This window comes from Eleutherodactylus coqui, chromosome 3, assembly GCF_035609145.1.
Source record: "Eleutherodactylus coqui strain aEleCoq1 chromosome 3, aEleCoq1.hap1, whole genome shotgun sequence".
NCBI classification, from domain to species: domain Eukaryota; kingdom Metazoa; phylum Chordata; class Amphibia; order Anura; family Eleutherodactylidae; genus Eleutherodactylus; species Eleutherodactylus coqui.
The window spans coordinates 85245269-85263093 of NC_089839.1; the positions used below are offsets into that span (position 1 = coordinate 85245269).

The 17825-nt window shown below is 41.8% G+C and overlaps 1 protein-coding gene across 2 annotated transcripts in view; it reads left to right on the forward strand.

Moving 5' to 3' along the window:
- The window catches only part of SLC8A1 (solute carrier family 8 member A1), a 333579-nt gene that overhangs the window by 262950 nt on the left and 52804 nt on the right, over nucleotides 1–17825 (forward strand). For both annotated transcript variants that reach the window (XM_066595820.1, XM_066595821.1), the window contains exon 5: nucleotides 5035–5165. In XM_066595820.1, coding sequence (XP_066451917.1) covers nucleotides 5035–5165 — 131 coding nt within the window. The remainder of the gene's footprint in view (nucleotides 1–5034; nucleotides 5166–17825) is intronic.

A 17825-nucleotide genomic window follows, 5' to 3' on the forward strand; every position in this document is an offset into this window, starting at 1 on the left:
GTAATTTTCCATCTCCAGTGATAAAGAACTAAACAACTCATCCTGACATGTTAAAGCCTCCAGCATTGATGGTACTTGATAACCAGATGTAAGGTCTTTTTTCTCATGAAATTGGAAAAGCACTCTACAAGACTGATATATGGATTGCATACACACTGTTAAGAGTATTCAGCTGCTTTTAGGTGATACTCAAGGGGTATGGAAGTCTCATCATTCAGTGAATCCATATTACGGGCGGTGCACCGGAGAATCAACACAGAAACAACACTTGTGTGTTTCTAGTCATTCTTCTGCTTTATTGTTTAAAGGCAAGAGCTAATATAGTGTGACAACCCCCCACACCCACAGCTTACAAGGTTAAACAATTCAAAGTCTACAGCATCTGTGATTACAAAGGTTAATTATGACAAAGCTGCATTCTCAGTATCGAAGACCCTGTTAGTAAAACTACAATTCATGTCTTTCGTACATGTACTTCTTGGTATTCACGCAGCACAAATGTTATGCACAAAATATAATATAATTCAATACTTTCACATTTTCAATTGAAATCCAGTGACACTACTGCATAAAATGTAATTCAATATTTTCACACGTGCTATTGTATGATGTAAGATTTTTGGGGGCTATTACAGTCTTATGTTTTCTACCAACTAGTTTATAGTCCACTTAACTAAAATATCAGGCATATATTTGTATCTTTTATAGCAATTTTTCAGTGTGTAGAGAAAACTCATCAAACACAAACTATAAGCAAACTAAAAAGAATAGCTATTCTTGCCAAATGCTACTTAATGCTTTCATGGCAATGAGGTCATCCTACTTCCAATGTACATACTGCATATAGGCTGCAGGAAGTTATTACCCAGAGGTATCTCTGCCCCTTGTATACACACACTTAAATTGGCCTGAGAAGTAGATAAAGCATGAACTGTTTAGACCCTCCTTCTGTGTAGGTAATGTGTTCCAGTTACAATCCCATCACATCACAGCTTCATTACCCTAATGAAACACAGTTCAACTACTGAGGTCACTTTAATCATTTTCCTGCTGCGCACTATGCTAACGTTAAGCTTCGCAATTACCAGCAGTCCGAAGGTAAAACAAAGCTGAGCTACAATTCATCGCGGCTTAGTGTTACATCAAATAAAATGGAATCATCTCATAACGAACCACTTCATTTGCCATAATTAATGAGCAAAATGCAATAAAAAAGATAATAGAAAGTCAGGTGAATTAAAAACGTAATTGCGAATATTGTGGAGGATAGCTGTATCACTCTGAGATTATCAGTATGTGCATAGTAGTATGTCCCTGTATGGAAATATCATGCAGACTAGTAAATAATGTCACATTGTACATCGTACTGCTCACCAGCTACTCTCTATATGTGAAAGCGGCAAAATACAACCCTGGAGTTTAGGACAAAATTCTGTTCCAGGACCAGAGGGGTAAGAGGTATAGTACATTACTTGCAGTTGTTGTTCTCTGCAGGCCCTGAATTTCGCTATTCTAATGGCCAATGCAATCTTCAGACTATCCTAGTCCCTACACTGCATTGGTAGTGTTAGACTACCGATGCACTATAGCTGCTTTCTAATTGGTTCCTCATGTTATAAGTGCATTAGAGCTGGCCAATTAGAGAGTACACAGTCATATTAGCTAGTTAAAAATTGTGGTGGCCATCTTAGACAGCTGAACACCGGACTCGAAAGTCACAGAGGGGCAGTATAGAAGTTCAACTGCAAGTTATATACCCCCTCCAGTCCTGGGGCAGAATTTTGTTACAAAACCGGAGGGTCTCTTTAATACTTTCCTTAGACCAAGGACACAGAGTTCAGTGCCAGGAAGTTGGTGACATATTTGTTTAGTCAAACGTATAAGGAAAATCTGCTTTTGATTCCATTCCAGCAGTCCCCAAACTTTCCATAGATAAACAGGCAGCTTTGGGCCCTTAGAGCGTCCTTTCATACTGCCTGTTGGGACAGGCTTTAAAAATGACCTAAATCTTTCCTAGAATGGTACATATTGTAATCTGTTGCCGTATTTACATGTAACAGCACTTTGTAGTTTAAGAAAAATAAAGTGTCATGTATAAATGTAGAAATAAGGTTGTTAAACTATAAAGGTAATTATAATTTGCTCTTCAGAAATAAAGTAGTAATATTCTTGAATGATTACAACCTTGTAACACGGAGGTTGTGGACCCACTGTGCCACTGAGTGGTTTGACTTGGGGCAACTCTTGAGGGATAAATTAATGGATCCTCTAGTTTTCACTCTTTAACCCTTTTTGAGGGATCTGGTCTTCACAGCAGAGAACCCCCAGGTCATTTCTCCAGAAGTGGTTTGAGTGCAGTGATAGTTGACCCAGGTGTGTAAAAAGCACTAAAGCGTGGTACCAAAGAGACAGGCAAGGATGTATTCAGTAGAATAGGTCAAGATCATGACAGGAAGAATGCATGTAATATGGTTAATCAGGCAGAAGGTCAGGCAAGGCAGCAATCAGGCAAATCATAGTAAAGAATCAGGAAATTAGAGTTCATGAAAGTTGCCTACACAGTCATGGATCAGAATGGAGAATCAAGCAGAATACTGGTACAATATCTTTACAGACTCAGTAGGCACCGATGGCTTAGGCACTCTCGAAAGGTGCCTTAAAGAGGTTTTCTAAGATCTTTCTTTTTTATAAACTCCAATTTCCCCTGCCATAAAACAGGAAATTGGCATATATTCGCCGCTCCCTGCATCTCCTGCACCTCCGCTTGGTCCTTGCTCCTGATGGTTGTTTACAGGGTGCAGTTCCGTCCGTTTACAGAACATCACATGGAATAAATGTACAAAAAAGTCGTTGTAGGCGCAAACCCTTTTCTTAAAGGTTCATGAGATGTATTTTTAAGTCCGACTCCTCTGTTTAAATCACCAAAACAAAAAAGAATATGTTTAAAAACTAACTTTTATTAAATATTTATTAAAAAGAATAAATGGACAGACTCAGACATGTCTTTATTTCAGCTTCTAATAAAAGAATGGAAAGGAAGAGGTTAACCTGGAGGTAGGAGGACTACAGGCTGTTTAGCGTTTATTCCGCGCACATTATCGTTCTGCTGAAACAGATTGTCTCCCCAGCTTCTAGTAAATGAATGGCGAGGAGCAGGTTAACAACTAGTGTCAATGCTTAGTATCCCAATGATGTATTTCAAGAGTTTGGTATACATAGAGACACCAGAATGACAGGCGCGCTATTTAGTAATTATTCCGCACATACTGTCATTCTTTAAGACAGCTCCTCTCCCCACTCATTTATCGGAGACTGGGGAGAGGAGCTGTGCTGGGAACCTACAATATTATACCGATATTGAGACATTATACATGAATTTACGGGTTCTTTAGAGGCGTACAGCTATAAGTGAACAGGTTATAAGGTGTGTAACCCTTTGGTGGCTATCTACATACCAGGGTCTCACCTTTATATGTTTGAGTCTGTCCAATTATTCTTTTTAATAAATATTTAATAAAGGTTAGTTTTTAGGCATATTGTTTTTCGGTATTTGCTCATAATAAGTTTAAAAGAATCATACTGGCTCTGTGAGTTTCGACTCCTCTATTTTTATTAAGAATTAATCCAGCATACAATAGACGCATTTCAGGGCCGTTGCGCCGCTTCCTCAGTATTTTAGCTGGGGACACACAGCCAGCATTGGAATGTTCTCTTTGCAGTGCTCCGCTCCTCTGTAAAGAGAACACACCAATCTTAGCTGTGTGTCCCTAGCTAAAATACTGAGGAAGGGGCGCAACGGCCCCGAAACGCGTCTATTGTATGCTGGCGTAATTCTTAATAAAAACAGAGGAGTCGAGCTTAAAATATGTCTCTTTAAGAAAAAGGATTGCGCCTACAACTACTTTTTTTCCTATATTCATTCTATGTTCTCCTGGGAAGGTGTGACGTTTCGGGGATTGGCTGCATCCTCTCAGACTCGTCAAGAATTGATTAATCTTACTCCCATATATAGAATTAAGGGAGGAGAAAGTGAAATAAAATTCCCAAACCAAAACATTGGTTTAAAGACTTTGGAACTCCCAAGTACATGCTCCGCTCCCTCTCTTCTTCTCTCATCTTTCATTAGCTACAGAACATCACAGGCATTGCAGCCAATGAGAGAACTTCAGTGCTTGATTGCTGAACTCTGCCATTGACGACACACTTACAGGCATTACCAGCCTGCAATATACAGGCTGGTAAACCTTGTAAATGTGACGTCAGAGGGGAGACCCAGAGCATGGATACAGCAGGGAGTGGGAGAAGTAAGTATATGCCGATTTCTTGTTTTATGGCATGGGCAGCTGGGTTTTATGTAAAAAAAAGATCTCTGAAAACCCTTTTAAAAAACCCGGGAAGCATCTGAATAAGCTGAGGAAGGGGAAGCGGGGTTTGTGCACTGGCCATTTATAAGATGGATCAAGCATGCGCATGTGCTCTTTGGGCAGTGGAGGCAGAAGGTAGGACAGTGTGGTGTCTACCAAACATAAGACCCAGAGCATGCTGACGGTTGCGACCTGCAGGAGGGGAAGGTAAGCAAAGGCATCCACAGCCGCCATAACAAACCTATTCAATAAGTGTAGCAGCTTTTATTGAACAGTGCATAATGCAGTCGTTTAGTTTTTCCTCATTTGAGTACATGTACCGTACTTGATCGGTGAAAGGGATTTCCCTTTGTTTAACTAAATGAACCTTTGCAGTTCTGATATATCGACATATATATTTAGGATCTTCTGCAATTTAATATTTGTTTTTTAATGAATCATTTCTTTATGTAAAAAGAGAGCTGCTGTGTGACACCGTAGCAATTGGATAGTCATAGGCTGTCACAATGCGTATGCTTAAAACCAAATATAACCGAACATTGTAAATATCATAATTTGAAAAATACACAATTTGACTGTATATAATAATCCTCTTTGCTATTATAGTCCAGTAGGGTATGCATGGCTTTAGCAGATAATAGAAGTAAGCTTGTCTCTTTCCTTTTTACAGAAGAGAATGAGGACAAGCAGCCACTCACTAGTAAGGAAGAAGAGGAGCGACGTATAGCTGAAATGGGCCGACCTGTGCTGGGAGAACACACAAAGCTTGAAATCATTATTGAAGAATCATATGAGTTCAAGGTATTGCAACATTCCAGTTTTATGTGTGGATCATACCGCAATATAACATGGTTTTAAGATGCTACTATGCTTGTTGACCTTTATAGCGGCGATCACTCATTCTCCATATTTAGACGTGTTTACCGGCCATACATAATGGACATTCATCACAGTCGGGTAGATAGATTTACTAAGGTTTTGAAAAAGGGGTAGGAAGGGTATCGTTTCTCCTCTGTGAAATATGAAAATGGAAAAATGAAACAATTCCTCTAGAGCGCCATCTACTGCAAGTCAGTGTCAGACTTTTTAACAAGCCTTGTAACATTGAGTGCGAATTAAGAGTCTTCTCCAGGCGGAAAAAGTTGCATGGTAGAAATAGTATAGAGAATGCACATTTATATGCTTCAGAAGGTCTGATAGAAAACAAGAGCTGTGGGCACAAGCATAGACTTGTTGAAAAAGTTGTATAAGGATGAGTAAGAATCGGTCTATGCCATACTTGCCTACTGTTAAAGGCTATTGATCAAAGTTTTGCACCATTTGTCTCCTGCAGCTTCTACACATCACTGTATATAGATACTGAAATCATAAGTCTCAATAGAAGATCCGTCAGTGAGGCTGGACTGACTGACAGCTTATCTTCCCTCTGCTCTCTCCTCTCCTGCACATTTCATCAACTCATTTATAACAACAGCAAAACTTTTCTTTATTATGATCATAAGTTGGCTGATAAAAAATGCAGGAGAGGAATGTTAAAAACTGAAAACTAAGTAACCCGTCAGTCCAGCCTCACTGACGGATCTCCTGTTGAGACTTATGACTTCAGTATTTATATACAGTGATATGAAAAAAATGCAGGAGACAAACAGGGCAAAAGTTTTAATCAAACCCAACTGTAAATATAATTGTAAGCCCAAAATACATGCACTGAATGGACAAAAATTTGTCCCCCAAAGGTGTCCATAGCCTTTAAGGATCAACTTCAAGTTTATTACAGATGTGTCATGCATAGAGCAATACAGATATATTTTTACTATGTAATATTTAATGCAGGCCATGGCCATGAAACCACAGTTAAACTGTCCCTGTTAACAGTGCCTGTCATAAAAATACTGCCTGCTAAGTGCCCACAATATATTCAAAACTTCAAGCTGAGTGCCCCCATAAACAATGTAACCACAGTGCCCCATAAGCAGAGCCTAAATAGTGTCCCCATAAACAATCATGCAACCAGACCACTCCCAATAAACAATACTGCAAGCTGTACCCCCAATACAGCCATAAAATTTTAAAAAAATATGTCTGGCTTCTGCTGCCACTAGGGGGAGCTCACAACAACAATGTAAATGGGAGCAATATAATACAACAGCATTATTGTGGGAGATTTGCTGCTGTGTTGGGGTTGTCGACGGTCCCCACTCTTTTGGGAGACTGCCAGACAATCCAGAGGAATAGACAAGACTTATTCATATTATACAGGTCACCTACAAGTTAATGGGAAAGAGACGATCATTGGTAGTAATGATTTTATTATCACAGATTCACAGATTATGAGGCTCTTTCCGTATGCATGGTAATTTTCCAGATACAGTGAAATCAGCCTTGTGAAGTTCTAGTATTGTACTGTTATCTGCGTATTTTGTCCTTTTTTCGCTTCCACATTTAATTTAAGCTGGTCAGACTAGCATTACAAGAGGGACGCTTGCCTGCGGCTGAATTGCTTAGTAACAGTTGTTCCTTAGGGACCAATGCATAAAGAGGATTACTAAAAATAAAAATGCATGAGCGTAAAATGCACTAATATTTTATGTTAATCTAAAAGGAAGGAGACAAAGCCCGCCGTGAACTTGTCATCCCCATGTGCAACTCCATTATTTGTACATCATCATGTAAGGATTTGTCAGGATGATTGAGTTCTAAAACCAGAATCCCACTGCTGCTCTGTGCCTTCATGTAGTGACCTGTCTCAAATGCTACTTACAAAGTATCGGCACTTTTCTTCTAACCTACAATTGCAGGAAGAAAATCGGTGAGCCATTTGGAATGACCTGGTTTTTGCGTTAATTAATGAAATGTGGTGTTTTTATTATGCAAGTCACAATTATAGACAAACACAATCTAACCACACTAATAACACACGATCAGGCCTACATACTGAATAAACATTCACGGTGCAGAGAGAAAAAGTATGTAAACCTCTGTGTTAGGCCGCCTGCAGACGGCCAGGTCGGATCCGGCTGCAGGAATTCTTGCAGCGGGACCCGACCCGAACGTCTGCAGAGAGCAGCGCGGCACTCACCTGCTCCCGCGGCCCCGACTCTTTCATGTGCCGGCTGACGGGCAGCCGGCACATGCGCAGAGCGGAGCCGGCAGCTGGTGAGTGACGAAATAGAGCAAGTCGCGATTTGTTTGCCGCGCAGCCAAATCGCGGCCGTCTGCATAGGATTGCGTTTGTTAACGCAATCCTATGGCAGCTTCCAGGGGCGGAAATTCCGTGGAATTTCCACCCGTCTGCAGGCGGCCTAAGTCTTTATTCCCATGAGCACATATATGGCACTTTTTCACGCCTAGGCGCATATATGGTACCCATGGGAAGCATTGGTTTCCAATGCAGCCGTTCACACGGGCGAATATACGGTGCGTAAATACGCCAGAGCGTGAAAAATAGAAAATGTACACAGCCGGCGCATATACGCTCAGCCAAAACATAGTTCTGGAACTAGGTTTTGGCCAATATACGCCGGCGGGTCCCATAGACTCCTATGGGAGCAGGGTAAGAGAAGGGAAGGGGAGGCATTTATGCAGTGCCCAAAGCTGCGAACAGCTTACAGGTGCCTCTATGTAGGCACTGGAAGGCATCCCGAGGATTTTGGCAGAGTGAGGGTTTTCCGGGGTGCGGCGTATTTTTTCGCTAAAAGCGACGCTCACGGTCATGTGAATGGATGAGAAAACGCTTGTCGTGATTGCGGAAAAACGCCCATTCAGGCGATTATACGGAGCGGGCTTGAAAACGTAAAAACGCCTTTGCCGTATATGCGCTTGTGGGAAAGAGCCCTTAATGACTTCTCCAACAGCTGATTGTCAAAAGATTTTTCAATTAAGGAAATAAGAGTATTAGCGCTCTAATCATTCAGATTCTCACTAGATCGTGGGAATCTGAATGATAATCGTTCACTGTAAATGCCGGCAGCGACTAAACGATGAACAGTAATTAGTTCAGAATTCAATTCCTATAGGCACAAAAGTCAAATGGCCTGTGTAAACAGGCAGTCATTCTTCTATGAACAACTGCCTGTTTAGGGCTCCTGCAGATGAGCGTAAGCACAAATACGCTCACTCGTGCGCAACGTATTTACGCAGTGAACGAGTCTTTTTTGTGTGTGTTATGTCACATATTTCTCTTCTTTTTTTCATTCACAATAGCTGCGCATTTGCGTGTGCATAAAAACACGCTAGCAATACGTCATGCTATCATCACTGACTCAGCCCCCTGTAGTCACCTATAAATACACATCATGTGTGATGAAACACTATCCCACGGGGGTTCTGATTCTTTCTGGATTGTGAGGGAGTAGCTGAGGTAGAAGACATCTTCTGATGACAAGGATGTTCTTTTGAGTTGGTTGCTGTTGCGCAGATTTAGGCAGGTGTGTGAGATGTCGGAGGATGTTTCTAGAAAGAATAGGAGTTTCGGCGTTGATCCTTAGGTGTCCCAGAGTGCCGGTCTTTGATCTATGAAATTTATGAGCATCTTCATCTCCCCTAGATAGAACACGCTTCCAAAAGGAGATTCTCCTAAACACTCTCCAAAATTTCTGCAATGTCTTCCCTGCTATTAGCTGCAAATTTTATAGCGCCCTGACAGGTGGCTGTGAAATTACACCATTTTTCTCGCATATTCATGTGCAGTTTGTGCGCATTTGCACACTTCCATACAGAAGTGTAACTTGAAGCTCCTGGGCCCCAATCCAAAACCTGTAACGGGGCCCCCAACTACCCTGGTTCCCTGAAAATAAGACCTACCCTAAAAAAAAGCCCTACTCTGATTTTTTGGGGATTTTCAGGGAGGCTTAAAGATCACTTCCTGGTTATGGGATTTGTAAATTCCGCCCCCAGGAAGCGATGGCTCTGATTGGTGGACGAGCGCTGTTCAGCCAATCAGTGCAGCACTCAATGAACCAATGCGATAGCTGTGATTGGTTCAACCAGCGCTGCATTGATTGGCTGAGCAGCACTCGAGAACAAATCATAGCCAGCGCGTTGTGGAGGCAGGATTTATGTATTCACTAATCAGTGCTGTGTCTCAGGGACGTGGACGTGAACAGACACTTAAAGGGGTTCTGTCATTTAAAAAAAATGTCCCCCATCAGTCTTCTTATTGCATCTTCTCTGGTCTACTACAGTCCCCCAGGTCATGTCTATTCCAGCCATCTGTTTTTTTTTCTTCCTGTGACGAAGCATCCATTCACAGGCAGTCTCCTTCCTGCAGGTCAATGTACACTATGTCACTAGTGACGTAGCATTCACTGCCTTGCAGGGAATGTCAACTCCTATGACGCGCTATTGCCAAAACTGTGCATGCGCAATGTCTTGCGACAATAGTATATAAATACTTGCGGCGGGGCAGCACGCATGTGCAGTCTCGGCAATAGATCGGCATTCCCTGCTAGGCAGTGAATGCTATGTCACTAGTGACGTAATGTACACTGACGTGCCGGAAGGAGACTGCCGACAATGGACACTCCAAAACAGGAAGAAGAGGATCCGTCCGGCTGGAGGTGACGTGATCTGGGGGACTGCAGGAGCCAGAGGGAGATTGGTGAGGAGAAGATGCTTTAAGAAGACTGATTGGGGAGGAATAGATAAGTATTGATTTTTTTTCTTCTAATGACAGAACCCCTTTAAGGCCCATTTACAGGGCACAATTCTTGTGCCAATAATCTTTAGATTGAGTAGTTTGCACAATAATTGTTAGGTGAAAATGCGACCAGCAAATGAACGATCAGTGATGAATCGCTAGATTATTGCTGATTGCATCTTTCATGCAAGCCTGAAAATCATTGTTCATCCACTGCTGAATTGATTGGTATAAACAGACGGCGTATGATTTGTCAAATAGAAAGAGGTGACAGAAGGGATTACTGGAGTTGTGGATATATTTGAAAGAACAATCAAAACTACTCAATTATTGTTCATTGAAAGTGAATGCCTAGTGAATTATATATGATCGCTACATCACCGCTGATTGCATGCTTGCTCCAATTTATCTTGCCATGTAAAGAGCCTGTGGACCCAGCACACTGATAAACCTGATAATCTCCGTAAATAGAGAAGATCTATTGACTTCCATAGAATGACTTCTGAGTGCTGAGCATGCCGAGAAGCCATTCTATTGAAATGAATTGTTGAGCAGTGGCTGGGCGATGGTCTGTCTCTTTGACAATGAGCTGTACACTGGAAAATTGCAGAATGGAAGATATCTGCAGCATTGCGTTTTGGAAGCCAATTAGTGAGCTACTCCATTCCACTTATTAGGCACAATGAACATTGATTAATGAGATAGAAATACTCCATTAACTAAATAATGTAAGAAAAACAAGATTTGAGTTTTGAAATGGCTAAGTTAGATTCCTGACCTTAACCGTATCTAAATACTGTGACATGATGTGAAGATAGCTGGGCATGCAAGGCATCCCAGAAATATTGATGAAATAAAACACATTTGGGGAGAGGAATGGTCCAAAATTTCTCCTTAGTATTGTACAAATCTTATTTGTAGAGACAGGAAATATTTGGTGGAAGTAGTTGATACTGATATAGAATTTTTCTTTTTTGACCAACTTTATCTCTATCTCTCAGCAAAGATTATGTAATAACAATACTTAACAATACAGTTTAAAATTAATAATCCTTGAGAGATCAGACATAACATATCACAGAACCTTGTTTGACCAAGACAGGGATATATAATAGCAGAAAAGTTTCAGGTTATAATGTTCACCTGGAAAGGGCCCATAGGGTTCACTGTTTCCATCAAGTCACATCTTCTCTGGTCTTGTGGACATACAAAAGGTTCCTGGCCAATACACCAAATGATACAGAATCTTCCCTCTAACAAAATTTCTCAATCTCTCAGCAAGGATTTCAGACAAACAGTAGACTCTGTTACCTACTTTTAGTCCTATGAGCTCAGCTTAAAGGGGTTGTCCCGCGAAACAAAGTTGGGGTATACACTTCTGTATGGCCATATTAATGCACTTTGTAATGTACATTGTGCATTAATTATGAGCCATACAGAAGTTATTCACTTACCTGTTCCGTTGCTAGCGTCCCCGTCTCCATGGTGCCGTCTAATTTTCAGCGTCTAATCGCCCGATTAGACGCGCTTGCGCAGTCCGGTCTTCTCCGTGTTGAATGGGGCCGCTCGTGCTGGAGAGCCGCTCCTCGTAGCTCCGCCCCGTCACGTGTGCCGATTCCAGCCAATCAGGAGGCTGGAATCGGCAATGGACCGCACAGAAGACCTGCGGTCCACCGAGGGTGAAGATCCCGGCGGCCATCTTCGCAAGGTAAGTAAGAAGTCACCGGAGCGCGGGGATTCGGGTAAGTACTATCCGGTTTTTTTTTTCAACACCTGCATCGGGTTTGTCTCGCGCCGAACGGGGGGGCTATTGAAAAAAAAAAAAAACGTTTCGGCGCGGGACAACCCCTTTAATGACTTAAAGTAGTTGACTCGCTGAGTCTAGGAATGTACGTGTAGTACTTACCTCCCCCATCGTTTCCCCGGTGCCAGTGCTGAAAGTTGCCACTCAATGCACTGATTGGTGTGCTAAGACGTCCGGCTGTTCTAATTTTATAATGGAAAGAGTACTTAGCGGTGCCATTCGATGCACTTCAGTAGCGGCTTCCAGCACTGACACCAGAGGAACGAAGGATAAGGTAAGTATAACACTTACATCCCTGGACTCAGCAGGTCACCTACTTTTATCCCATAAGCTCAGCTAATAGGGCTAAAAGGAGGGGACAAAATCTCTTTAAAGTGGTTTTCCAACCTTGTTAAAGTGATGGCTTTAGGATAGGCCATCAATATCTGATTAGTGGGGGTTCGCCACTCAGGATCTTTGCCGATCAGCTGATTGAAGTTGCCATAGCAGTCAAATGAGCTACGACAACTTTTGCTATGTATATTCAAGCATGATCATGCTCGTACTGCAGAACACCTTATTCTTGATAGTGGTTGTTCTGTGTACTACAGGCTTGTATCACTCACTTCAGTGGGACTAGCCTGCAGTACTCAGAATGGCTGCTATCAGAAATACAGCGTTCTGCATTGAAAGCACAATTGTGCTCAGCTGAGCAGCAGTGGACGCCCGCTGATCGGATATTTATAGCCTAACCTGAGGATAGACCATCAATTTTACAAGGTTGGATAAACCCTTTATGTGTTGGGAAGGCTATTGTTTCTCTTTAAGGAGAGCACCTAGAAGGTGAGTGAGGAGACTTAAAGTCCATGGATGCTTCTCTGGGAAATAAGGAATATGCGCCACCTATTGGAAGGCAGCATTCCTGCAAGTCAATGTCAGACTCTTTATAGTCATCGTTATAAGGCTTGTATAAAGAGTCTGGCATGCAGTTTCAGGAATGCTGTTTTTCAATAGGTGGCGCTCGCTGCAGAGGTATTGTTCCATCTTCGTTATTCCATGTATGTGTTAGAACAGTATAGTTAATAGCATTGCCAGTATCATTATTACTGTTTTGATTCTGCTATGTTAAAAGCATATTAAAAGTAGTATTATATTTTTACCCTGTCAGATTCTAAAAAAGAAGTTACAGGTTATTAAATTTAAGGGTTCACTTACTTCTTCTCCCTTCACTGTGGATTTTTACTCAATGTACTCAATGGAAAAAAACAAGAATGGTTTAACTGTTTGTGCATTATTAGTATTAGTGCAATATTTGGTTGGCCAAGTTTCAGGTGGCCATATTTACAGAGGTAATGTTCAAGCACAGGAAAGCTTACAAATCACACATAGCATTGAATGTGATAGGAAGTTGTCTGCTTTATTAGTTAATCCGCAGAGATATTTATACAAAGACACTTGAAACAAGGCTAGAAGATGCCTCACTTGTACTCATTATAATTCATTATGATTCATTTATTATCATTGGTTATTAAAAACTCAACAAGTGCCCCACGTTGGGGTGACGTCTTTTTAGAGGCAGCACTTCTCTGAGGCCGATTGAAGCTTTTTCTCATTAGACCTCAGTGAATGGCCTTAGAAAATGACCTTGCATTCCTGTGATAGAAACAATTATACTACCTGAATATGTGCTGAAGGCAAGACTGTGAAACAGAGAAGAAGAGCAGGTTACAAAACAAGATGGGGGATAGAAAATATAATAGTTTCTCTCACAAGTCCCCCCTTTTGTGACTGTTTCCTCATGTTACATAGACTGCGCAGTTTAGTTAGATTGTGTAGGCAATCAACACAGGTATGCTGGAAAATACAAGAGGTTCTCTTACTTTTTATTGCAAGAAAAAGAGACATGGGGTCTGGATGCTGGGACCCCAAGTGATCTGAGATCACTCCCCCTACCACTCATAGTTCTGGAATGACCACATTTCTTTTATGCACAATTTTATTGGAACAATTACTCTATAAAACAATGACAAGTTAGTTTCGGACCATGGTTTTGTATCCATTCAAAAGGTTCCTTGAACTAAGGTGAGATGCTTTACTCTATAATTACAATGCATTCCAAACAAAGGCTGGCTGACAAATTTTAACCTTGGGGAAATACAAAGACCTGGCTAATAAGTAGCAGTCAACCCTAGGGGCTCAGTCACATGGGCGTATGCAAATGCACATGAGATTCTTGGGCGCAACTCGCATCAGGCAGCACACAGACACATATGTGTGCTCTGCGTGATACCCACAGGTAGTGGACATTGCATATGATATGGACCAAAATAGAACATGCTATGATTTTTTTTCGCACAGACAATTGGTCCATGTGAAAAGACGCCTATGTCAATAGCCTAATTGGCTATAATGGGTCCATGTGGTATCTGTGAAATACTCCCATGTGAAGGTCACTAAGGGTGGAAACAGACAGTGCAGCTAGCCACACTCAGTTGGGCATGGGTTGGCTGGGTGTTGCCAGTCTCACCGTGTCCTTCCATCCTTAACTATTCACATAAATACAGCTGCAGAACCAAACTCAGTACATAAATACAGCTCCCGAACTTAAATGAGAAACCTAAGGCCTCCTTCCCACGAACGGATTTACGCCGTGTAATTCGCGGCGAAAATCCGGTGCGTTGCCCGCTGCTATTAGGTTCTATTGAACCTAATAGCTCAATGCTCACGATGCGGAATTCCACCGCGGAATTCTGCACCATGAAATCTCCCGTCCTCACCCGCGGCATGCTCTATTTGCCGCGGGTGTACGCGCTGACGGCTTCCATTGCAGTCAATGGAAGCCGTCCGTTCACGCTATCTCCCGCTGTAACACAGCGGAAGATAGGGTGAAAACGCTTTCCCGCCTACGCGGTGGGCGTGTCACATGACGTGGCGGTGGGCGGGGAAGCGTCTTCACGCTATCTTCCGCTGGTAAGTATGGGGTCTCTGGGGGGCGCCGTGACGGGCTTTGCCGCGGAATATTCCGCGGCGGAGCCCGTCACGCTCGTGTGAAGCCGGCCTAAATGTGATGCCAGAACTAAGCTCTTACCATAAATACAATACCAGAACCAAAAACTATATTTCTTCTCTATATTGTCAGATTCTGACATGCATATTAAGAGTAAAGTTTACAGATGAGTGTCCTAACTCAACTGTGGCTCTACTAACTTAAGCTCACAGCATGATAGGGATCTATGAAGTAAGTGGGCTGAGAGTAGAAGCAGGGATGCACAAGGAACTCACAGACCCCAATAGCAAAACTTAGAATTTCCCCCGCCCTGAATTTTTTTCTGAAATAAATGAATGAATTTAAAAAAATGTTTAACTATTTTTATAATGTGGCAGGCGTAGACAGTGTGGTTCAGCTCTAGTATACCTCTAAGTAATTCCCCAAGGAATACAGAGGTGTGCAGACTAAGGCCTGTGTCACACGAGTGTACGCGTCTACGCGTGCACATTCGTGTTGCATTTTTGCGCATTAGCAGCAACTGCGGCCCCATTGAAAGCAATGGGCACGGACCTGCATTCACACGTGTTTTTGCACATACGTGGACGCGCGGTTTTGCGCACTTATGTACGCACACACTCGTGTGAATGCACCATTACTGTTCTTTTTGTATGCGCAAGTTGTGTGCAATGACGCAAGCAAGAAAGCACGCACTGATGCTGTCAGGCATTGAAATGGTCACTTAGTTAAATGAGTTCAACTTATGATCTTTTCCTGTGCAAATGCGCGGTTTCTTTGCACAACGCAATGTGCACACAACATACTCGCTTGTGAAAAAGGAATTTAAAACAATGTTTTCTCTTTTCTGCATATTGTGTGCGCAAAATTTTCATGCTCACATATGCAAATAAATGCGGCCATGTGGCACAGGCCTAAGGCCGAAATCACAGCAACGTATCTGTGCACGAAAAATTTGCGCAGGCAGTACTCAGATTTTAACGGGTTGATTCACAAGTGCATTTTTTGCGTGCCCATACGCAGTATGTTCTATTGTCCTGTGCAGGAAAAGAACACGTCTTGAACTAATTAAACTAGTTGGCCATTTCAATGAGAGCTATTTTTTTGTAACGTGCACGATTTGCGCATTCAAAAAGTACAGTAAGAAACACAGTTGCCCGTGCAGATATGCACACGTTCATGTAAATCCGACTATGCTTAGATAAAAAAAAGAGCACTACATTCCTTAAGGTTGGACATTTTAAGGAAAAACTGCCTCGGAAAAGAAAAATAATTGTTTCACATAAAACATCAGTTTGATCAAAAATAGCTTTTTTTCCAGGAATGTCGAAGGACGCTCTGCCTCACAGTCCAGCCACTTCTCCTTAATTAACTTATTGACTGAAATGATTAAACACTTGTAAATGAACATTAAAGATGACAGGAATGATGAGCTATGTTCCTGCCTACGGGGCATCTACATCACTACCGCCCCCTCAAGAGGAAGGGTCACTGAGATGGAATGGAGTGCACATATAGCTATAAATGAAGCTGTCTCAGTCAGTTAGTATATACATAAATGGTATAAGAACGCTAATATATATTATATTGTAGTGCCTCGCTGCTTGCCATCAGGATTAATGATTGTATGTGTATGTAGAATAGTATATTGGATGAGCACAAGGCACGTGTACACGTCACTCATGTGTATGTGCCATAAGGTGAAGGACTGGACAGATACAAGACCGATAGATAATCCGTAATCTTTGCTAAAGTCTCCAAAGAGAACGAAAAATCAATTGCGCAATAATTGCCTTGTAACCTTGATGGGTTTCTCCGTGCCTTCTTCTTTTTGCTAACCTAGGCAATAAGCAGCAGATGAATGAGGAAATATTCTCCTGCTCTGCAGGGTTGTATCTGTAGCCATATATAGCCATACAAGACAATAGTATTGATTGGTCTGAGTGCGTCGTCTAATGGAGTAAATAGATTTACAGTTGTGATTGTAAATACACTGAAGGTACAAATACTGCATATGACCGAGCGGAAGCTGCCTTCTTTCTGATGCCTCAGTTAAATACTAAGTTGCCAAATCACATTTTTAACCAGGTGTGATCCCATCCTCTGCACTCATTATATTCATGCCCCTGATAATAATATGGAATGTTACGGGATAATAGTGATTACTTAAAAGATATGTTACTTGTGAATTATTGAAAATGATAGGCTTAATAAAAGATTAAACACACATACTGTAATTCATAGGAGATAGTTGGCACAAGAATTGCATTCCATTTACATATCATTTACTAGAGGAGTGAGTATACCTCTACCTAAGAAATGAATAAGCAAGGTAGGTTTATTTGCTCTCCCTCTCTCTATCTGGAGCAAGTTCAGAGAAGACCTACCAGGGTAGTGAGCGGTCTGCAAATCATGTCCTATGAGGAACGGGGAAAGGATCTGGGAATGTTTAGCTTGCAGAAATGAAGGCTGAGAGGAGACTTAATAGCTGTCTACAAATATCTGAAGGGTTGTCACAGTGCAGAGAGATCAGCCCTATTCTCATTTGCACAAGGAAAGACTAGAAGCAATGGGATGAAAGTGAAAGAGAGGAGACACAGATTAGATATTAGACAATGAGGGTGATCAATAAGTGAAACAGGTTGCCACCGGGGGTGGGGAGTTCTCCTTCAATGGAAGTGTTCAAACAAAGAAGGGACAGACATCTGTCTGGGATGATTTAGTGAATCCTGCACTGAGCAGGGGGTTGGACCCGATGACCCAGGAGGTCCCTTCCAACTCTACCATTCTATGATTCGGAACAAAAACAATTGGTAAAGCATTAACATTATCACCTTTGGCTAAAATCTGAAGAAATGGGTTTGGTTGGTGCAAGGAGAGGTAGAATTTCAGAAGGAAACCCTGTTATAAGAAATGTACAATACCATGTCAAGAATAGAATAGGCATGTTTTTTTGTAATAGTGGCTTCCTTCCATATATTCAGAAAGTAACTTACAAGCCTAGAAGGGGTCCGACCATACCTCAGTAGTGTTTGA